At 45.4% G+C, this 23,376-nt stretch overlaps 1 protein-coding gene across 3 annotated transcripts in view; it reads left to right on the top strand.

The window, feature by feature from the left end:
- Positions 1-23,376, top strand: part of Lerp (lysosomal enzyme receptor protein) — an 83,807-nt gene that overhangs the window by 24,037 nt on the left and 36,394 nt on the right. For 2 of the 3 annotated variants that reach the window (XM_068365383.1, XM_068365381.1), the window contains exons 2-3: positions 2,152-2,178; positions 17,524-17,701. In XM_068365383.1, coding sequence (XP_068221484.1) covers positions 2,152-2,178; positions 17,524-17,701 — 205 coding nt within the window. The remainder of the gene's footprint in view (positions 1-2,151; positions 2,179-17,523; positions 17,702-23,376) is intronic. The other variant, XM_068365382.1, reaches the window with a different exon arrangement.

Below are 23,376 nucleotides of genomic sequence, written 5' to 3'. Positions count from 1 at the left end.
GAGTCTATACTCTCTTAGACACCAACACTTCCGTCTAAGGGAAGGGTCGGCCATTGAAAGGTGAACGAGAGTTCATACTCTCTTCGTCACCAAAATTAATCAAATTAATTCCAAAAGCTAACTAAGCTAAAATAGAAGTTTCCAGTAAAGCGACAGCCGAAATCAAAGAGAAATACTTCACCAAAGTCGTGAAAATACTCCAAGAACATAAGCGTATCCCAGAACGTCTTGTCAGAAGCACGACAGAGGAAAAATTGAGGAGGTGTCAACAAGAAGTACTTGAGTACCTGGCCACAGGTGGCGCTGGTAAGTACACCCCCTTCTAGTATTGTGATAGCTGGCGTATCCCTCCATAGAATTCTGTCGGGCAACGGAGTTGACAGCTACATGATTATCGGGTAAGTTTAATATTGAAAATAACATTTTTCTATAGATAAGTCGTTTTTTCCCCAGCCCTGTAATACAGTACAATAATACCGAATAGCCTAATGGAGTCCTTAATATTTGGGCCGAATAAGGTCAGCTGAGCCATAGATAGAAGGGACATTCAATCCAATTTTGCTAGATTAAAGATATATGGCTTAACTTAGAATATCTCCACTGGGACTGTATGTATGATAGCGGCCACTTGTATGTGTGATGATGGCTGACGAAGAATGCAGCAGTGTAAGGAGGGGGGTCGAAGGGAGAGCTATCCCCTCCCTGTTAGGTAAGTAGGTAAGGACACTGCTTACAGGTTAGGTTAGAAAGGAAGTTCCATATTTTATGCTCGCTTGAGGAACTGGCCGCTGATATACAAAGGCTCCCTCCACTGAACCTCACCTACCAAGTGATATCCATTTATATTTACTTGGTGAGAGTGTCCACTATTCTACAAACTACCCATTATGTGTGAAAAGAAGTAGAATGGTGTTAGTACTCATAGAGCCATTTTAATTGGTTGGGACATAGCAGGTATAACATTTCAAAAGTTATTATTCAAAAACCTTATTTCAAAATTGAAACAAACAAAAACACCACCTAACTTAAGGTTTCCCACCTAACCTAACTTAGGAACCATATCTTTACCTACTGCCTCCCCTAGATTGCTGTTTCCTTAGCTTACCTTAAGACTAAGTCTCAACCCTGTTTTTTCTTCCCAGTCGGCTTTACTCCGGGCGATTTAACACTTAAAGATTTCATGCGTTATTTCAGACTAAGATAAAAACCATTTTTCCCATAAAGAAAATCTATTCTAAAAGTAATAAGAAAGTTTATGCTTCTCCCAATGAACTACATTAACACGCTAGCAATGCTTCATTTGTATCAAAAGGAGCATGATTTTAAAATTATAAGTCTGGAATTACTTCCTTCATAATAAGAATGCTCTTTGAATGCTTGCTATTCCATCTAGGTTCTTTTAATAATTTGAAAGGTTCCTTCTTTTGATTTTGCTGTTGATGCTAAGACATATTCTGTTATGGTATAGCTCCCAATGGCATTTTATTTATAGCAATGTTGTTGCTTTGTGTTTTGTTCTTCTTTGTCTGCATCTTTTCCCACCTTTATGTGAGGTTGATATTTCTGGCCAGCGTTCTCCATCTACCTCTGTCTCATACTCCATCACCGGTTAATCCCTTTGATCGAAGGTCATCCTTGATACAGTCCATCCACCTTCGCTTTGGTCTCCCTCTCCTTTTCGTTCCCTGTACCTCCATTTCCATCACTCTCCTCCCAATATGCTGTTCATCTCTTCTCATGACATGACCATACCACCTCAGTCTACTTTCTTGGATCTTATCTGATAGTTTTCTAACTCCTGTGGTACCCATAATTACCTCATTGTGTATTGTTATGATGGTAAATAGCGCTGATACTCGATGGACTTCTGGTCTGATATCATGATACAGTATACAGATACAGTATTACAATTAGTTTTCCTATTAATTCGGAATTATAACTATTATCAATCAGTATGGTGGTTTCATTATTATACTGTATCTAGATAAGATATCATTAATAAATGGCCGGATGCATCGACCTATAGCAAAATTTTCAGAACTTATTTTTCATAGTAGGCCCTGCTAAAATGTTTTTTTTTTTTTTTTCTGAGACTTAACATATTTGAGATTGTGTTTTAATGCTTAATTCATTTTTTTTTTATTATTTTAGGAAACTGAAGGGGAGGAAGATCGTTTGGTAGGTTATGTTTTTTTTTTTATATTGTACTGTACAGTATGTCCTAGAGGTCTAGTTTGTTGTGTATTGAACAAGCGCACTCAGACTTGAGTTGTTGTACATTTGATAAGTTGTAACATAAGAATTTAATGTAAACTAGGTTGTGATTTATAAAGCTTAACACAGTAGTGTACTCTAACCCTGTGTAGACATTGGAATTTATGCTGAATTTGTAGGAAGGTGTCCCCAAATGTATGTAGATGTATACAGTGCTCCAGTGTGGACAAAAACATTTATCCATATTCTTTATGATTGTTTTTCTTCCCTTCTGTTTTTGGGAAACATTGTTAAGTGTATGACAACTTTAGTAAATGTAATAATGCTGTATTATTAGTCTTCTCTGATTGTCTTATTGAGTGTTTATGCTTGACATACAAATTTATATAAATAAATTTTGTATCTACTTCATTTCATTTTAGAATACTCTGCTGCATTAACATTCACCTCTTTTTATGTATATGTAGTTCTGTACATATAATATACCATTCTGTGTTATTTTCTAGAATACTTTTCTAACTATTTTGGTATTTCTTCTTTATATGTAATAGTGGTTTGAATTTCTGTAGATTTATCCTGACCTGCAGTCTTCAATTTCCCATTCATTATTGCTGTATTTGGGAACTATCAGGAAATCAGTGTGTACGTAGTAACTAATTTTCAATGTAGTTGTGTTTGTACCATGTACAAAATTATTTCAATGATTCCTCCTCGGAATCCATTGCTCTTCATTCAAAGAAGCACAAGGAGAGTGACCATAAGGAAATGGAAGAAAATAATGCTCTCTCTATCCTGGTGTAGCAGCTGCCCCATCGAAGAGTTGATTTCTTTATGAAGTCTCCATAGGAACCTTAATCAGAGGTCTTACCGCTGGCATGGCTGCCCTTTAGCTGATCTGACAGTTCTGTGTTAGTGTATTTGTAAGGAAAGATTCTTAAAATTAGAAACTATATCAAATGTGTTATTCAAAACTATTTGAAGCAAGAGAGAACACAGACATTTTTATAATCATTTTCTTTTAAGGTTTTCTGTACAGTATTGTATGCGATTTTATTTTGAAATTTACTTTCTTCAAAGTTTCAAGTTCCTGCAGCCAATATGATTAAAACAGGTCTTTTTACTCCTTACCTTATAGACAAATACAGAACTTTGGATTTATAGTTAGTGTAAGCACATTACAGTCTTCAGTATGATTTTCATCTTTTTCTTAAAATGTTAGTACAATTCAAAAGTATCGATATTTTGTTTATTATTCACTGGTGTCACTTCTGTGTCTTTTTACAAATTCCACATTTTTTTGGAGTTAGAGTGGTGTTGTACGGTACTGTGGTTTGAAATATGAAATTTGTAAAGTACTATCGGTCGTAGCCTACTTTGACAGAAGTCGGTCTGTATGGTGAGATCTCCATAATCTAATATTTTAACTAATTATGATAATAAAAGAAATGTCAGTAGTGACAATACTGAGGATAATCATAGTATTAGGATAATACCGCTTAGCCAAGATGTAGCAAATCCCAGAGAATTAGGCCATAATTATTTCGACTATTGTTAAGGGAAGTTTTGCAGGCTCCTGAAAAAAAGTTTGTTTTCTGATACAATACTCTTATCCTGTATTGTCACACCAAAAAAAATAAAAGTATTTCCCAATATTGATCATAACAATAGACCAAAAAGGTCAAGGGAAACTACTACTACTATTATAGATCGTAGGTTAGCTAGGGCACCAGCCATCCGTTGAGATACCACGGCTAGAGAGTTATGTTGTCATTTGACTGGCGAGACAGTACTACATTGGATCCTTCTCATTGTTTACGGATCATTTTCTCTTTACGCATACATACACCAAATAGTCTGGCCTATTCTTTACAGATTCTTCTGTCCTCGTACATCTGACAACACTTAGATTACCAAACAATTCTTCTTCTCCCAAGGGGTTAACTACTGCACTGTTATTGTTCAGTGGCCCCTTTCTTCTTGGTAAGGGTAGAAGGGACTCTTTAGCTATGGTAAACAACTCTTCTAGGAGAAGGACACTTTAAAATAAAACCAATGTTCTTTAAGTCTTGGATAGTGCCATAGCCTCTGTACCATGGTATTCCACTGTCTTGGGTTAGAGTTCTCTTGCTTGATGGTACCCTTGAGCACACTATTCTATCTTATTTCTCTTCCTCTTGTTTTGTTAGAATTTTTAAAGCTTTTTATAGGAAATATATATTTTAATGTTGTTACTGTTCTTGAAATATTTTATTTTTAAATATTTAACTTAGCCGGTGAATATATATAGCTGCAACTCTGTTGCTCGACAGACAAAAAACAGTAAAACTCGCCAGCGATCGCTATACAGGTTGTGGGTGTGCCCACCAGCGCCAACTGTCGGCCAGATACCACACTCGATGTAAACAAAGACTCAATTTCCTATCTGTCGACGTGTCGACAAGACGTACTTTACTCGCTGTTGAAACCTGGAGTTTTTCCCATCATATTTGGTGAAGTACTTTAATTTGGTTATGAGCTTTCGCAGTACAGGGTTTTTCTTCAAATAAATCCTTGAACTCTTTTTTTTTGTATCGGATTCATTGTTGATGACATAGATCGTTTTTTGGAATTTTCCCTTGACCAATTCAAAATGGCTGACCTTTCACAAGTTCCCAAGTTTCGCGGTGCGTCAACCTCCGCAACCCGGTATGGTGTTGACTGCACAACCCAGACGGTCTAAACGGTCTCGGGTGGACGCTGTGCGTCCTCGCGCACCCATGGTTGTTGACAGTTCACTGACTGTGCAGCAGTTCCATGACGTTGCGTCCGGATCCGTCACGCATGCACCAGTGCGACCGGACTCAGCGAGCCAAACGTTGCCCACTCCGTTGCCGTTTCCTCATCAGTTTTCGGATGAGGAACTATCAGATGAGGACGTTGCTGAACCGCAAGAGGATCAACCTTCAGAACTTGACGAACCTAAGGCAACTCAACCATCATTGGACTTTAGAAAAGTCATGGCTGTATTTAAGGAGTTGTTCCCTGACCACTTTGTTTCTGTGGCTCCTCGTTCGCCGCTGTCAGAGTTTGTGTTAGGCGTGCCTGCAACCACACCTGCCTTTACTAGACTCGTTCTCTCTCGTTCATCCAAGAGAGCTTTGCGGCTGTTGGGAGATTGGCTAGAAATTAAGAAGAGTTTAGGAAAGACAGCATTCGCCTTTCCCCCATCTAAACTCTCGTCTAGATCGAGCGTCTGGTATGCCACGGGAGAAGTTCTCGGCTTGGGAGTTCCTGCCTCTGCCCAGGACGACTTCTCAAGTCTTGTAGACTCTCCCCGCCGCCTTGCCATGAGACGCTCGAAGATTTGTTGGTCACCCTCGGACCTGGACCACCTTCTTAAAGGGATTTTTAGGGCTTTCGAAGTCTTTAACTTCCTAGACTGGTGCCTAGGAGCCCTGAGCAGGAAGATCTCTTCTGCAGATAAGGACGTTTCTTTGCTCATTATGTCCTGCATGGACAAGGCCGTCCGTGATGGGTCCAACGAGCTAGCCGCCTCATTCACGTCCGGAGTCCTGAAGAAGCGAGAGTCTCTATGTTCTTTCCTGTCTGCTGGAGTGACGCCATGCCAAAGATCCGAGCTTCTCTTTGCTCCCCTTTCCAAGTGCCTGTTTCCTGAAGTCTTGGTAAAGGAAATTGCCTTATCTTTAGTTCAGAAGGACACCCACGATCTAGTTGCGTCCTCGGCTCGCAAAGCTCCCCCTTTGCCTACATTGTCTGCTAGACCGAGGTTAGACACTCCAGCGTCTCGCTTTATTCCGCCCTTTCGTGGCAGAGCCTCCAGCAGAGGAGGTGCTCGTGCCGAAGGGAAGCGAGGGAAGAGGAAAGGATCCAAGTCCTCTAAGGGCAGAGTCTGACTGCCCGCAACTTCAGACAGCAGTAGGAGCCAGACTCAAGAACTTCTGGCAAGCCTGGGAGAAGAGAGGCGCAGATCAACAATCTGTGAAGTTGCTCAGAGAGGGGTACAAGATCCCTTTTGTACGCAAACCCCCTCTAGCGACGTCCCCCATCAATCTCTCTCCCAGGTACAGAGAGGAAGAAAAGAGACAAGCCCTGAAACTGGAAGTGTCTCTTTTGCTAGAGAAGGGAGCGGTGGTCAAAGTCTCGGACCTTCAATCACCGGGGTTTTACAACCGTCTCTTCCTAGTATCAAAGAAGACAGGAGGTTGGAGACCGGTGCTAGACGTCAGTGCTCTGAATGTCTTTGTCACAAAGACGAAGTTTTCCATGGAGACCACAAAGTCAGTCTTAGCAGCGGTCAGAAAGGAAGACTGGATGGTCTCGCTAGACCTAAGGGACGCCTACTTCCACATCCCCATTCACTCTGACTCCCAACCTTTTCTGAGATTCGTCTTCGAAGATGTGGTTTACCAGTTTCAGGCCCTGTGCTTTGGCCTAAGCACAGCTCCTCTCGTATTTACGAGGCTGATGAGGAATGTGGCCAAATTCCTCCACTTATCGGACATCCGAGCCTCCCTTTATTTGGACGACTGGCTTCTCAGAGCCTCTTCCAGTCGTCGCTGTCTGAAGGATCTCAAGTGGACTCTAGATCTGACCAAGGAATTGGGACTCCTAGTCAATTTGGAAAAGTCGCAGCTGGTCCCATCCCAAACTATTCTGTATTTAGGGATGGAGATTCACAGTCAAGCTTTTCGGGCTTTTCCGTCGGCCCCCAGAATAGATCAAGCTCTGTTTTCTATCCAGAAGATGCTGAAGAAAGAACGCTGCTCAGTCAGGCTGTGGATGAGTCTGGTAGGGACGCTGTCATCCCTGGAGCAATTTGTATCACTAGGAAGACTACACCTCCGTCCTCTGCAATTCCATCTAGCTTTCCACTGGAAAAAGGACAAGACGCTAGAGGCGGTCTCGATCCCGATTTCCGGAAAGATGAAGGCTTGTCTGACTTGGTGGAAGGACAATATCAACCTAAGAGAGGGTCTTCCCCTGGCTATTCAGTTACCCAACCACGTTCTCTTCTCGGACGCATCGGACTTGGGCTGGGGCGCGACGCTGGACGGTCGGGAATGCTCAGGTCTGTGGAACTCGAGTCAGAGGAGCATGCATATCAACTGCAAGGAGCTGTTGGCAGTTCATCTGGCCTTGAAAAGCTTCGAGTATCTCCTTCGAGGCAAAGTGGTGGAAGTAAACTCGGACAACACCACGGCCTTGGCGTACATCTCCAAACAAGGAGGTACCCACTCTCTGACGTTGTACGAGATCGCAAGGGACCTGCTCATCTGGTCAAAAGATCGAGACATCTCCCTAGTAACGAGGTTCATCCAGGGTGACTTGAACGTCATAGCAGATTGTCTCAGTCGGAAAGGGCAAGTAATTCCAACCGAATGGACCCTCCACAAGGATGTGTGCAAGAGACTTTGGGCCACTTGGGGTCAACCAACCATAGATCTCTTTGCAACCTCGCTGACCAAGAGGCTTCCAATCTATTGCTCTCCAGTCCCGGACCCAGCAGCAATACATATAGATGCCTTCCTCCTAGATTGGTCACATCTGGATCTCTACGCATTCCCACCGTTCAAGATTGTCAACAAGGTACTGTAGAAGTTCGCCTCTCACGAAGGGACAAGGTTGACGTTAGTTGCTCCCCTCTGGCCCGCGAGAGAATGGTTCACCGAGGTACTTCGATGGTTAGTAGACGTTCCCAGAAGTCTGCCTCTAAGAGTAGACCTTCTACGTCAGCCGCGCGTAAAGAAGGTACACCAAAGCCTCCACGCTCTTCGTCTGACTGCCTTCAGACTATCGAAAGACTCTCGAGAGCTAGAGGCTTTTCGAAGGAGGCAGCCAGTGCGATTGCTAGAGCAAGGAGAGCGTCTACCATTAGAGTCTACCAATCGAAGTGGGAAGTCTTCCGAGACTGGTGCAAGTCAGTTTCTGTATCCTCGACCAGTACCTCTGTAGCCCAAATAGCTGATTTTCTCTTATACCTGAGAAAAGGACGATCCCTTTCAGCTCCCACTATCAAGGGCTACAGAAGCATGTTGGCATCGGTCTTCCGGCATAGAGGCTTAGATCTTTCCAACAATAAAGATCTGCAAGACCTCCTTAAGTCTTTTGAGACCACTAAGGAGCGTCGTTTGGCTACTCCGGGGTGGAATTTAGACGTGGTACTAAGATTCCTCATGTCAGACAGGTTTGAGCCTTTACAGTCAGCCTCCCTGAAAGATCTCACTCTTAAGACTCTTTTCCTGGTATGCTTAGCCTCAGGTAAAAGAGTCAGTGAGGTTCATGCCTTCAGCAAGAACATCGGATTTTCGTCGGAAAAAGCTACTTGTTCGCTGCAACTTGGTTTTCTAGCTAAAAATGAGCTGCCGACTCGGCCTTGGCCTAAATCTTTCGATATTCCCAGCTTATCGGAGATCGTAGGCAATGAACTAGAAAGAGTCTTATGCCCTGTTAGAGCTCTTAAGTTCTATTTATAGCGTACTAAACCTTTACGAGGCCAATCTGAAGCTTTATGGTGTTCAGTTAAGAAACCATCCTGGCCTATGTCAAAGAATGCTTTGTCATACTTTATCAGATTGTTAATACGAGAAGCTCATTCACATCTGAGTGAGGAAGGCCGAGCTTTGCTTAAGGTTAAGACGCACGAAGTTAGAGGTGTAGCAACTTCCGTGGCCTTTAAGCAAAATAGATCTCTGCAAAGTATAATGGACGCAACCTATTGAAGAAGCAAGTCAGTGTTCGCGTCATTTTACTTGAAAGATGTCCAGTCTCTTTACGAGAACTGCTACACACTGGGACCATTCGTAGCAGCGAGTGCAGTAGTGGGTGAGGGCTCAACCACTACAATTCCCTAATTCCATATCCTTTTAATCTGTCTCTTGAAATATTTTTAATGTTGTTTTTTATGGGTTGTCCGGAAGGCTAAGAAGCCTTTCGCATCCTGGTTGATTTGGCGGGTGGTCAAAGTCATTTCTTGAGAGCGCCCAGATTAGGGGTTTGATGAGGTCCTGTTGTATGGGTTGCAGCCCTTGATACTTCAGCTCCTAGGGGTCTGTCAGCATCCTAAGAGGATCGCGAGGCTCCGTAAGGAAGACGTACTTACAAGGCAGAGTAATCGTCTAAGTCGACTTCCTTACCAGGTACCTATTTATTTTGTTTTTGTTATATTGATAACTTCCAAAATGAAATAAAAACTCTTAGCTTATACGATGTAAACATATTTAACTGGTCTCTACCCACCACCCTGGGTGTGAATCAGCTATATATATTCACCGGCTAAGTTAAATATTTAAAAATTATATTTTAATTATAAAATAAATTTTTGAATATACTTACCCGGTGAATATATAAATTAAATGACCCTCCCTTCCTCCCCAATAGAGACGCAGTGGGATGAGAAGAAATTGAGTCTTTGTTTACATCGAGTGTGGTATCTGGCCGACAGTTGGCGCTGGTGGGCACACCCGCAACCTGTATAGCGATCGCTGGCGAGTTTTACTGTTTTTTGTTTGTCGAGCAACAGAGTTGCAGCTATATATATTCACCGGGTAAGTATATTCAAAAATTTATTTTATAATTAAAATATCATTTTTCCTTGTTTCCTTTCCTCACTGGGCTATTTTTCCTGTTGGAACCCTTGGGCTTACAGCATCCTGTTTTTCCAACTAGGGTTGTAGTTTAACAAGTAATAATAATAATAGTGTTCAGGTCCTTTCATGGCTTAGTCGCTCTCCTCCATAATTTTCTATTCATTGCCACCTCTTTTAGCTGTTGGTATCTTTTCCCTCGCTTTTAGCATTGACTTCCTTTTCCTTCCTCAGGGTATTCGTCCTTCAGATTTACCTTCTGTAATGTCCTTTAGTAACTTGTATCCTCTTAAAATATCTCCCACCCAGATTTTCTGCAAACTTTTTATTGTTGTAATCAAGGTTGTCTCCTTTCCAACTATTCCTAGTCTTCTTCATTGGTCCTGTGGTCTCTCCAACTTATTTTCAGCATCCTCCTCCATTACCACATTTCAAGTGCTTCCAGATGTTTCTTGTCTGTTGCTTTTATAGTCCATGTTTCAGGGGAAAAAACAAAAGTTAAACAGTAATGCAACTGAGGAAAAAGTGATGCAGTAATTAATCATTAGGAGCATTTAGTGTTTCTTTCAATTTACACTGTAGACACTACCCCAGCACAGCATAGCACATTGTTTGTTAACCACAGATTTTTAAATATTAAACTTAGCCGGTGAATATATAATAGCTGACGTCTCGGACGGCTCGACAGATACCAAAAAACTCGCGAGCGATCGCCGTGAAGGTTGCGGGTGTGACCACCACCGCCGACTATCGGCCAGATACCGCATATACTTGTCAAGTTCTCCAGTTCTTCTCTGTCGGTCTTGTCGACAAGTTGGTTCCGCTCGCTGATGACCTTGAGTTTTCGACCTTTTTGGTGAAGTACTTTATTTTGGTTGTTTATGGGCTTTCGCTGTGACAGGTGTTTTTTCTTCAATTAAACTCTTGAAATCCTTTTTTTTGGCTAGTGTTTATTGTTGATGACTTTGGTTTTGACTTAGATTTTCTCTGATTGTTCAATATGGCTGACCCTTCTCCTATCCCTGAACCTAAATATCGCAAGTGTGCGAGGGATTGCAACAAACGTCTTCCCAAGGCCTCTATCGACCCACATACCGTTTGTTCTAATTGCCGGGGTAAATCCTGCCAATTAGAAGATCGGTGTGATGAGTGCGTGGTCTTGTCGGAATTCGACTGGCTTGAATATGACAAATATACTCGTAAGCTGGAGAGAGATAGGGTGAGGAGAAGCTCCTCTAGGTCGTTGGAATTTTCCTCCTCTCATGCCCCTGAACCTAATCCTTCCCCTGTAGTAGTTGTTCCTGAACCCCCTACTAGCACTCATGAACCGTCCATGCGGGATATGTTTCTTGCGATTCAAGCTTTAGGCGAAAAAGTAGAGTCCTTAGCATCGGACCGTAACCAACTCATGTCAGATGTTAAGTTGTTGAAGTGTCAGAGTGGTAAAACAGAAAATCGTAGTGATAAAGTGATAAGTGCGCAAAGTGTATTTAGTGTTGCGACCGAGGGTTCGTCTGTTCGTGCTTGTCGCTCCCCTAGTCCGAGACCTCTTTCAGGCTCCCCTGCACCAGGGAGAAGTAATGTCGTAGGTCTTAAGGGGACGAGAGGCTTTAACCAACGTACAGACGTTCCCTCTTTGGTATCGGACGTTTCTCGTCAAGATCGCCCTTACCATAAGACGGGTGAGACTGTGTTCTCCTCGTCCTCCGAAGACTTATCGCACAAGAAACCTTGGCGCAAGGTTTCTAGACCCTTTCTAGACCCTTGAAGCGAAAGTCAGTCCCTTCAGGACAGGTCCAGCGTCCTGGCTGTAGCCATTGGGACAGTTCTGACCTTTTGCAGTCGTCGGAAGACTGTTCGCCTATTAAGCGCAAGCGTAACACGGGGTCCGAGGGTCGCGGTAGAGGCAATGTTTTGCCAACACAGACGTTACCGACGTCACGGCCCGTTCCGACTCCCGTTGATCCGAAGTGGGTTGTCCTGCGGGACATGCAGTCTAAGCTTGCCTCCCTTATGGAAGAGTATGACGTTGAGCAGGTTCGCGATGATCCTTTGCTTTTGAGTCGCCATTACGCTGAACGAGACTGGCCGTCAGCCGCCCAAACGAGTATTTACTCGTCCGTTTGACGTTAGTGCTGACGTTTCTAGTACTTTGAAACGTGATGTCAGTAGTCTTTCACGTCAGTCACGTGATGTGGATCCTCCCTTGCTGACGTTCAGCTGCTGCCGCCGCAGCCCCGCACTGACGTTCGCCGACCGGCTCCATTGCCTCGACGTGACGTTGAGCGTCAGTCACCGCAGTCGGAGGTTGTTTTGCCTGCTCAGTCTATGCAGTCAATGCAGTTCCGACGTGACATCGAGCGTCAATCAACTTCAGCTGTTGTTGTTGGTCAGTCTCAAGGATTTCAGTCCTTTCAGCAGCGGCGTGACGTCACTTCCTTTTCTGCTACTGCTGCTCCTTTGCTTGTGGACATTGCCTGTCAAGCGTTGCCGCCTCGGCAAGTCTCTCCTCTTCATGAGACTCGGCAGTTGTCGGACGAGGTTCCGTCGAATGAGGAAGTTGCTGATCCCCTTCCAACTGATATTCCTTTGGGGACTTTGTCAGACGGAGAGGAGCCTAAAGCTGCTCAGCCCTCTATGGACTTTAAAAAGATCATGCTGATTTTTAAGGATCTGTTTCCTGACCATTTTTTAACTGCTGCTCCTCGTTCCCCTCCGTCAGAGTTTACGCTAGGCCTAGCTACTTCGACGCCGTCGTTTACTAAGCTAGTGCTCTCTCGCTCTTCTAAGAGAGCTTTGCGTTTGCTAGGCGATTGGTTGATCACCAGGAGGAGTTTGGGGAAGACAGCCTTTGCTTTCCCCCCTTTTCAACTGGCTTCTAGAGCGAGCGTCTGGTATGACACGGGAGAAGTTCTCGGCTTGGGAGTTCCTGCCTCTGCCCAGGGAGACTTCTCAAGCCTCGTAGACTCTCCCCGTCGCCTGGCCATGAGACGCTCTAAAGTTTACTGGTCCTCTTCGGCCCTTGATCATCTCCTCAAAGGGGTTTACAGGGCCTTCGAAGTTTTTAACTTCTTATATTGGTCGCTGGGAGCCTTGAGCAGGAAGATCTCTTCGGCCGACCGTGATGTTTCTGTGCTTATTATGTCCTGCATGGACAAAGCCATCCGTGATGGCTCTAATGAGCTCGCCGCTACCTTTACGGCAGGAGTCCTTAAGAAGAGGGAGAGACTTTGCTCGTTCCTTTCGGCAGGAGTAACTCCCTGCCAAAGGTCGGAGCTTCTCTTTGCCCCGTTGTCATCTGCCTGGTTTCCTCAGCAGTTGATCAAGGATATTGCGGCTTCTCTGGTGCAGAAGGATACCCACGACCTGATGGCTACGTCGGCGCGCAAGGCTGCTCCTTCATCGTCATATGTCGTAAGACCCAAGCTCGATACCCCAGCTACGAGGTTTATCCCGCCCTTTCGTGGCAGAGCCCCCAGTAGGGGAGGCGCTCGTGCCGACAGTAAAAGAGGCAAGAGGAGAGGATCCAAGTCCTCCCGTGGCAGAGTCTGACTGCCCACGTCCTCAGACAGCGGTAGGGGCCAGACTGAACTTCTGGCAGGCCTGGGAGAAGAGGGGTGCAGACCGAGAGTCTGTGTTGTTGCTCAAGGAGGGGTACAAAATACCTTTTGTACGAAGACCTCCTCTAGTGACAGTTCCTTTAGACCTCTCTCCCAGGTATCGAGAGGAGTCAGGGAGACAGGCACTACAACAGCAGGTGTCTCAGTTGCTAGAGAAGGGAGCGGTGGTGAAAGTCTCGGACCTTCAATCACCGGGATTTTACAACCGTCTCTTCCTAGTCCCAAAGCATACAGGAGGTTGGAGGCCAGTGCTGGATGTCAGTGCGCTCAACGTTTTTGTTGTCAAAACAAAATTTACGATGGAGACCACGAAGTCCGTCCTAGCAGCGGTCAGAGAGGGAGACTGGATGGTCTCTCTCGACCTGCAGGATGCGTACTTCCACATTCCTATACACCCGGATTCTCAACCGTATCTGAGGTTTGTATACAGGAATGTGGTGTACCATTTCCGAGCACTGTGCTTCGGCCTCAGCCCTGCTCCTCTTGTTTTTACGAGGCTCATGAGAAATGTGGCAAAATTTCTTCATTTATCGGGGATTCGAGCCTCCCTGTACCTGGACGACTGGCTACTCAGAGCATCGTCCCGTCATCGCTGTCTGCAGGACCTTTAATGGACGTTGGAGCTTGCAAAGGAGTTGGGACTGTTAGTGAACTTAGAGAAGTCTCAGCTGAATCCCTCCCAAACGATTCTCTATTTGGGGATGGAGATTCGCAGTCTAGCTTTTCGGGCTTTTCCGTCTGCCACCAGGATAGATCAAGCCTTGCTCAAAGTCCGCCTCATGCTGAGAAAAGACCGTTGCTCAGTGAGAAGTTGGATGAGCCTCCTAGGGACTCTGTCATCCCTGGAACAATTTATCTCGCTAGGGAGACTTCACCTTCGCCCTCTCCAGTTCCATCTAGACTCCCATTGGGACAAGAGCAAGACTTTGGAAACTGTTTCAATACCGATCTCCGAGCCAGTAAAGACGTGCCTGAACTGGTGGAACAGCAACATAAGTCTTCGAGAGGGTCTGTCCCTGGCGGTCAAGAACCCAGACCACGTGTTATTCTCAGACGCGTCGGATTTGGGTTGGGGAGCGACTCTGGACGGTCTGGAATGTTCGGGTCTTTGGACGTCGGATCAGAGGAGCCTTCACATCAATTGCAAGGAGCTGTTGGCTGTTCACTTGGCCTTGACGAGTTTCGAGAGTCTTCTCCGAAACAAAGTGGTAGAAGTGAATGCGGACAACACCATAGCCTTGGCGTACATCTCCAAGCAAGGAGGCACTCACTCCCACACACTGTTCGTCATCGCAAGGGACCTCCTCATCTGGTCAAAGGATCGAGGCATCTCACTGTTGACAAGGTTCGTCCAGGGGAAGTTGAACGTCTTGGCGGACTGTCTCAGTCGGAGAGGTCAGGTGATCCCCACAGAATGGACCCTCCACAAGGACGTGTGCAAGAGTCTTTGGATGACTTGGGGTCAGCCCACCATAGACCTCTTTGCGACCTCTTTGACCAAAAGGCTCCCGACCTATTGCTCTCCAGTCCCAGATCCAGAGGCGGCCCACATAGATGCCTTTCTGCTGGACTGGTCTCACCTGGACGCGTACACATTCCCGCCGTTCAAGATCATCAACAGGGTTCTGCAGAAGTTCGCCTCACGAAGGGACAAGGTTGACGTTGGTTGCTCCCCTCTGGCCCGCGAGAGAGTGGTTCACAGAGGTACTTCAATGGCTGGTAGACGTTCCAAGGAGTCTACCTTTAAGGATGGATCTCTTACGGCAGCCCCACGTAAAGAGTCTTCATCAAAGCCTCCCCGCGCTTCGTCTGACTGCCTTCAGACTATCGAAAGACTCTCAAGAGCTCAAGGATTTTCGAAGGAGGCAGCCAGAGCGATCGCGAGGGCTAGGAGATCATCTACTATCAAGGTCTACCAGTCGAAGTGGGAGGTCTTTAGAGATTGGTGCAAGTCATCCTCTATTTCCTCTTCCAGTACCTCTGTAGCCCAAATTGCAGACTTTCTCCTGCATCTGAGAAATGTTCGCTCCCTCTCTGCTCCCACTATTAAGGGCTACAGGAGCATAATAAAGATCTCCAAGATCTCCTTAAGTCCTTCGAGACCTCTAAGGAGCGTCGTATGTCAACTCCTGCTTGGAACTTAGACGTGGTCCTAGGGTTCCTGATGTCCGACAGGTTTGAGCCATTGCATTCAGCTTCCTGAAGGATCTCACCCTAAAGACACTTTTTTTGGTGTGCTTGGCTTCGGCTAAAAGGGTCAGTGAGATCCATGCCTTTAGTAGAAACATCGGCTTTTCTACAGATAAAGCCACATGTTCGCTTCAACTTGGTTTTTTGGCCAAGAATGAACTGCCTTCTCGTCCTTGGCCTAAATCTTTTGATATACCTGGCCTGTCAGAAATCGTAGGCAACGAGGTTGAAAGAGTACTGTGCCCAGTTAGAGCTCTTAAGTTTTATTTAGCTCGTACTAAACCTTTACGAGGTGGGTCTGAGACCTTATGGTGCTCCGTTAAGAAGCCCTCATTGCCCATGTCTAAAAATGCTTTATCGTACTTTATTAGATTTTTAATCCGGGAGGCACATTCTCATTTAAGTGAGAAAGATCGTTGTTTACTTAAGGTCAAGATGCACGAAGTGAGAGCGATAGCAACTTCGGTGGCTTTTAAGCAAAACAGGTCTCTGCGAAGTATTATGGACGCGACCTTTTGGAGGAGCAAGTCGGTGTTCGCTTCATTTTACTTAAAAGACGTCCAGACTCTTTATGAGGACTGCTACACCCTGGGTCCATTCGTTGCAGCGAGTGCAGTAGTGGGTGAGGGTTCTACCACTACATTCCCTTAATCCCAATATCCTTTTAATCTTCTCTTGAAATGTTTTTAATCTTGTCTTGGGTTGAACAGAAGACTGGGAAGTCTTTCGCATCCTGTTTGATTTGGCGGGTGGTCAAATATCGTTTCTTGAGAGCGCCCAGATTAAGGGTATTGATGAGGTCCTGTTGTATGGGTAGTCGCCCTGGATATAACAGCTCCTGGGAGTCTTTCAGCATCCTGAGAGGATGGCTGGGCTTCGTGAGGAAAGCGGACTAATAAGGCAGACTAATCGTCAGAGTCAGCTTCCTTACCAGGTACCTATATTTAAGTGGGCTTTGTTATGATATAATTGTCAAAAACTCATGAGCATATACGCCTTTATTGCATTAATACTGGTCTCTACCCACCACCACGGGTGTGAATCAGCTATTATATATTCACCGGCTAAGTTTAATATTTAAAAATGATATTTTGATTATAAAATAAATTTTTGAATATACTTACCCGGTGAATGTATAAATTTAAGGCCCTCCCTTCCTCCCCGATAGAGCGGACTGAGAAGAACTGGAGAACTTGACAAGTATATGCGGTATCTGGCCGATAGTCGGCGCTGGTGGTCACACCCGCAACCTTCACGGCGATCGCTCGCGAGTTTTTTGGTATCTGTCGAGCCGTCTGAGACGTCAGCTATTATATATTCACCGGGTAAGTATATTCAAAAATTTATTTTATAATCAAAATATGTTTCTTTCAATTTACACTGTAGACACTACCCCAGCACAGCATAGCACATTGTTTGTTAACCACAGATTTTTAATGGAACTTCACTGTTTTACTAGTGATTTCATGGCTTCATGATTGGTACTTGCCCTCTTTCCTTGACAATTTTATTAAGGGAGGTGTGACATCGCAGGGCCATGCTGTATACATAATCTTTCATTTGTTGTTATTTTAGATTACCTAGGCAATATACCCAAAGTAGTGAGCACTTGCATATTAGAGCCGTTTGTGGGTGCTGATGGCATTACCTTTAGTCACATTTGGAATTAGGAATAAAGTTATTTTAGTCTTAATCAATATAATGAGGTTGTTGTCATCCCTAGTAGTTAGTCTGGAACATTTGTAACCTTTAGAGAGTCTAAGTAAGAGACTGTTTGTAAGCATTGGCTTGTGGTTGTGGAAAAACTTTCATTGGGAGAAGTAATTTTAAACATTCTGCTATAAGCTTTAAGAATATATTGTGCATTATTTCCAAAGAATTAGTTGAATATTACTGTATACAGTAACCATTTTCAGGTTCTTTACCATATCAACATGTGTGGGGAAGTTAACGATGAAGCCTTCTACCACTGTCCACCAGGCCCTATTGGTGCTTGTCAAACAAGCATTGGTGCATCCTCTGCTTACAACATGGGATTCTTAACCTCTCATCCTACTGTTAATGCCGATGGCTCAATCACAGTCTTGTATACAGGTAAGTGTGCTGCACCTCTTTAACAAACAATATTCGTTCTGACACCAGAATATGTACAAACCTTACGCTCTTCATTAGGGAGTATAATTTTGGAGAAGCTTAAACTAGCCATGACTTTTAGTGAGGTGTGACTACCCCAACGCTAGTTAGTGGGGGTTTAGGGAGTAGTACTGACAATCCTGCTCATACATAGACACTTGTGTTCTATCATCACTTTTTACTGAAGCGCAGTGGGAGAAGACGTTCGTCTCTCTCCGCCCAAAATTTTTTTAGATGATCTTTAACTAATTTTTTTGTGTTTTTCTTGTATATATCTTGTATAAATACTGTACATTATAGTTATAAAGGCTATATAAGTTTCTCCATATTTTCAATGAAAAGTGTCGCAGCTCCATACCTGTGGGTGGAAAATTAAAAGATTTTAATGTTTCCATTTTGGCCCAAGAGTGTTTCATCAAATCATTCTAGTGGTATTTAGTGCAACTGCGCCACTGAAATGGCGGATAAGAAGTATGGCTGTCTGGTTAAAATTGTATACTGTGCAGGTAATTTTAATTATCTGTAAGTTTGGTTGCTGTGCTTTGCTCTTCAATCTTCTATGCAAACTTTGAAATAAACAAAGTTAGAGTAATAGGCTTGTGTTTATTTCATATTTTCCTACTTCAATATGATATTTTGATGGAAACTTGTTTTTTATGAATAGAACTTACCTGGCAGTTATATATATATAGCTATAGTCTCTGACGTCTGGCAGAAATTTTCAAAACTCGCGGCAACCGCCGTGTGGTGGTTGTGCGGTTAGGTGGTTAACAACCCTTACAGGGTGGTACTTGGAATCATTCCCGTTTTCTGTTCCTCAGATCATCTCAGCCGGTTGGACTGACAACATCGTTGGTCCGCCATTGGAGTTTTTCGTTCGCTTTCCATGTGTCGCTATACCGGACTTATTTTATGGTGAAGTACACTGACCTGGGGTTTTGGCAATCGCATTTGTGATTATTCTTTAACTATTTTCTTGTTTGTTTATGATGACTGATAAACTTCATTTTCGTTTTTGTGTGAATGAGGAATGCAAGGTGAGGTTACCGAAAGTTTTGGTAGACCCTCGCACTGTTTGTTTGGGGTACAGGGGGTTTGAATGTGCGCCTGATAAAAGGTGCAAGGAATGTGAGGTTTTGAGCGAGAAGGAATGGTTAAGTATGAAACGCTATGTGCGTAAGTTAGAGTTAGATAAAGCCAGGAGGGCTTCGAGATCTAAATCTAAATCTGCTAGTGAGCTTAGCTTAGATATTTCATTTGATCCCTTAATTAATTACTTTGTAGAAGATGAACCTTCTCCTGAGGTAGTAGCTCCTGCCCCTTCTACAGGAACGGTATCTATGGATGACCATCAGTACGCCAGGATGGCGGCTGAGTTGAAGGCTCTTAAAGTCCAGCTTTCAGCCTTGAAAGGTAAGAGTGAGAGTGTAATTAGTGCTTGTGAAAGTGCAGTGGAGGTGGAGACTGATTGAACCGGTCACCTCCCAAGGTCTAGACCTCTACCAAGCTCCCAGGACCAAGGGAGAATGTACGTCGACGGCCACAAGGGAGTGAGAGGTACGTATCCTCGGTCAGCTGTCGCCTCAGGCAGTCCTGTTGCGTTTTCCCAGGCTGCTCATGACCGCCACGGAAAAGGCGTGTCGGAAGTGATGGTGTCTTCCCTGAGCCCCTCTCCTAGACACAAATGGCAGTATGAGGCTTCGAGACCGACTAAGAGGAGGTGGAAGCAAACGGACCAGACCCGTTCTCGCTCTCCCTTATCGAGTAGCCCGGAACCTTTTTCTTCCGAGGATGACTGGCACACCGTTCCAGCGAAGAGGCCAAAGCCTAGAGATGGAAGGAAGGAGGATTCTCCTCCTCTTTTAAGTGACGAGAGACCCTTCTAATACGACCAGCGCTACCCGGCAGCCATCGCCTTCGGAATCACAGGATCCAGCAGCAGTCGCGAAGTCTTTTATGACTGTGATGCAGAAACAGCTGTTTTCTCTGGTGCAAGCTTTTAGCCACCCTTCCCCCCAGTCGGGCAGGCGTAAGGACGACTCTTTACCGATTAAGAAATCGGCCTCTAAGAGGGAACGGAGTACCTCTCCCTTGCAGGACAAACTGTGTCACTCCTCGGCCAGGGAACCGCAGTGCGATTCGTCAAGCGCGCGGCATCTCTCTTCTTAATCGACACGCCGCCAGGACGCTTGCGATTCTCGTCATCAGTACGCTTCCGTCTCTCGCTCGCGACACCAGGACACTTCCTGCCTCCTTCTTCAGGACGCCTCTGTTTCGCAACGTCAGGACGCATGCAGCTCTTGGCGCAAGGACGCATCCTCCTCCCGCCTCAAGGATGCTTCTAGCGCGCGGCGCCAGGACGCATGTGTCTCTCGGTGTCAGGATGCATTCAGCCCTCTTCAACAGGACGCATACGACGCGTTGCTTTTCTCAGACGCAGGTGAGCAATTGGAAACTGATCGGCTTGTTAAAGGAACCTCCGACTAGTTCCTTCAGCCCAAAAAGAGACTGAGTTGGAAGTAGGGCCAGATCTAGAGGATATCTCAGAGGATAAGGATAAGCCTGCTAATGCGGCTGCGGATTATAAGGTTCTCTTTCGCTCCTTCCTTGAGCTTTATGGGGAGGATTTTCAACCTGCTGCTCCTCGTTCTCCTCAGTCGCAGTTTAGTAGGAAGAAGGCCAAAAAGCAGTCGGCTTTCATCAAAATGAAGCTGTCCATCTCGGCTAGGAAGGTTCTCGCTAGAGTTGATGACTGGCTGAAGGAGCGTAGGCAAGCTGTAAAGACCACCTTCTCGTTTCCATCAGCTCTACTTGCATCTAAGGCGGGTATGTGGTACGAGATTGGAGAAGCTCTGGGCCTGGGAGTGCCTGCCTCCTCCCAGGGGGATTTCTCTGGCATTGTTGACTCTTCTAGAAGACATGCCCTTAACTCGGCGAAAGTAATGTGGTCTATGTCAGAGCTTGACCACCTTGTCAAGGGAATCTTCCGAGCCTTCGAAGTCTTCAGTTTTTTGGACTGGTCTCTGGGTACGCTAGCCAGGAAAACAGAACGGTTGGAAGAAACAGAAGACCTTACTAGTGTTATGGCCTGCATGGACAAGGCTCTTATGGATGGGTCAAATGAGTTGGCTTCCCTATTTTCTGCAGGAGTTTTAAAGAAGAGGGCCCTTTTATGTTCATTCACATCCAGGTGCAGAAGGCCGAGCTCCTTTACGCCCCTCTCTCGGAGCACCTTTTCCCTGAATCCCTAGTCAGGGACATTACCCTTTCGCTAGCGCAAGACCTCCTGTCACACTCCGCAAGGAAGCCTTTACCAGTGATTCCTTCGTCACTGAAGAGAGAAGAGAGGAAACTTCAGCAGCCCTTTCGAGGTAGAGCTCCTATGAGAACAGACTTCAGGGGAAGAGGGCAGGAGACAGGCGGTAGAATGAATAGAGGTTCGTTCATTGCCCGCTCCAGGAGATGAAGCTCAAGTCCTCCAGACAGCGGTAGGAGCAAGTCTGTCACTTTTTTGGCAGGATTGGAAGAAAAGAGGGGCGGACGCCTGGTCCCACTCGTTCATCAAAGAGGGATATAAGATCCCCCTCTTGAAGTTGCCTCCTATTTCAAATACACCTCTAGCCTTAGTGGCGCAGTACTCGAACGCCGTGAAGCAAGGGGCTCTATTGGATCTGGTGAACCAGATGTTGGAGAAGGGAGCGATAGAACCAGTTCTGGAACTATCCCTCAGGTTTCTACAATCGCCTGTTTCTGGTACCCAAGAGCTCGGGTGGGTGGAGACCTGTTCTAGATGTCAGCTCTCTGAACGTCTTTGTGGAAAAGACAAAATTTACCATAGAGACAACTCAGTCGGTGCTGGCAGCTGTACCTTCAGGGGACTGGATGGTGTGTTTCCAGTTCAAGGCCCTTTGTTTCGGCCTCAGCACTGCTCTTCAAGTCTTCACCAGAGTAATGGCAAACGTGGCAGGATGGCTTCATCAAGAGGGGATAAGAGTGTCTCTATATCTGGACGACTGGTTGATAAGATCCCGGTCGAAGGAGAAATGTCTGGAGGACCTACGCAAGACTTTTATGATGGCTCAGGAACTGGGTCTCGTCATCAACAAGGAGAAGTCCCAGACTGAACCGAGTTAGACGATTCTTTATTTGGGGATAGTTCTGGACTCAGTTCGTTTTCGGGCTTCTCCCTCCCAAGAAAGGCAGACCAGGTGCCTCGGGAAGGTTCATGAATTCCTGGAGAGACAGAAGTGCTCAGCGAGGGATTGGATGAGTTTTCTTGGAACCCTCTCCTCGCTCGAACAGTTTGTCTCTCTGGGAAGACTGCACCTCAGACCTCTTCAACACTTCCTATCAAGGGTGTGGGACAGGAAGATTCAGGAGGACTCCTTTTCCTTCCTCATTCCAGCAGAAATCAAAAGTCATCTGATTTGGTGGCTGGATCCAGCTATTTTAGGGGAAGGAATCTCCCTGTTCAGGAAGAACCCAGACCTAGTGTTGTTCTCATACGCTTCGGAGTCAGGATGGGCAGCAACACTGGGAAGCAAGGAGGTCTCAGGCTCTTGGGGAAAGGAACAAAACGGATGGCACATCAACAGGAAAGAGTTGATGGCCATTTTGTTAGGACTCACTCTCTGTCTCTGTTCGAAACAGCAAAAGAGCTCCTTCTGTGGTTGAAGGAGAACAACGTAGAACTTTTAACAAGATTCGTCAGGGACAGAAGAATGTAAGAGCATACATGCTCAGCAGGAAAGGGCAAGTTCTTCCCACGGATTGGACCCTCAACCCTCAGGTCTGTCAGAGTCTGTAGAAGTTATGGGGGAGGCCTTTAATAGACCTCTTTGCCTCCAACCAAAACAAAAGGATCCCCAACTACTGCTCCCTAGTCCCGGACGAGGAGGCAATAGTAGTAGACGCCTTCTTGATGGACTGGACGGGGATGGACACCTATGCGTTCCCCTCGTTCAAGATCATCAATCTGGTCGTCAGGAAATTCGCTCTCCTCGAATCAGGAAGAATGATCCTGGTAGCTCCATTTTGGCCAGCAAGAGAATGGTTCACAGAGGTGGTGGACATGTTAGTGGACTTTCCAAGAAGCCGTCCTCCAAGTCCAGAGCTTCTCAAACAGCCCCACTTCGAGAGGTATCATCAAAACCCCCTCGCTCTACGACTGACTGCCTTCACACTATCGAGAAGCTTGTCAGAGCGAGAGGCTTTTCTGTGCAAGCTGCAAGAGCTATCGCCAGAGCGAGGAGGGTCTCTTCGCAAAGAGTCTACCAATCGAAGTGGGAAACCTTTAGAGCATGGTGTAAGCAGCACAAAGTTTCCTCAACCACTACCTCTGTGAGCCAAATAGCTGATTTTTTGTTGTCCCTCAGACAAGACTGTAAACTGGCTGTATCCACTATTAAAGGGTATAGGAGTATGCTTTCAGCGGTCTGTAGGCACAGAGGCATAGACGTAACTCGAGATAGAGACTTGCGAGATCTCTTGAAGTCTTTTGAAACAACTAAGCAGGCTCAGTTAAGACCCCCAGCTTGGAATTTGGATGTGGTTCTGAGGTTCCTATGCAGCAAGAAGTTCGAACCCATCTCACAAGCGTCCCTTAGAGAAACTATTAAGAAAACCCTCTTCCTGAT

Source organism: Palaemon carinicauda, chromosome 42 (genome assembly GCF_036898095.1).
Source record: "Palaemon carinicauda isolate YSFRI2023 chromosome 42, ASM3689809v2, whole genome shotgun sequence".
NCBI classification, from domain to species: domain Eukaryota; kingdom Metazoa; phylum Arthropoda; class Malacostraca; order Decapoda; family Palaemonidae; genus Palaemon; species Palaemon carinicauda.
The sequence above is the reverse complement of the archived record's forward strand: the minus strand, read 5'-3'. Positions and strand labels throughout refer to the sequence as shown.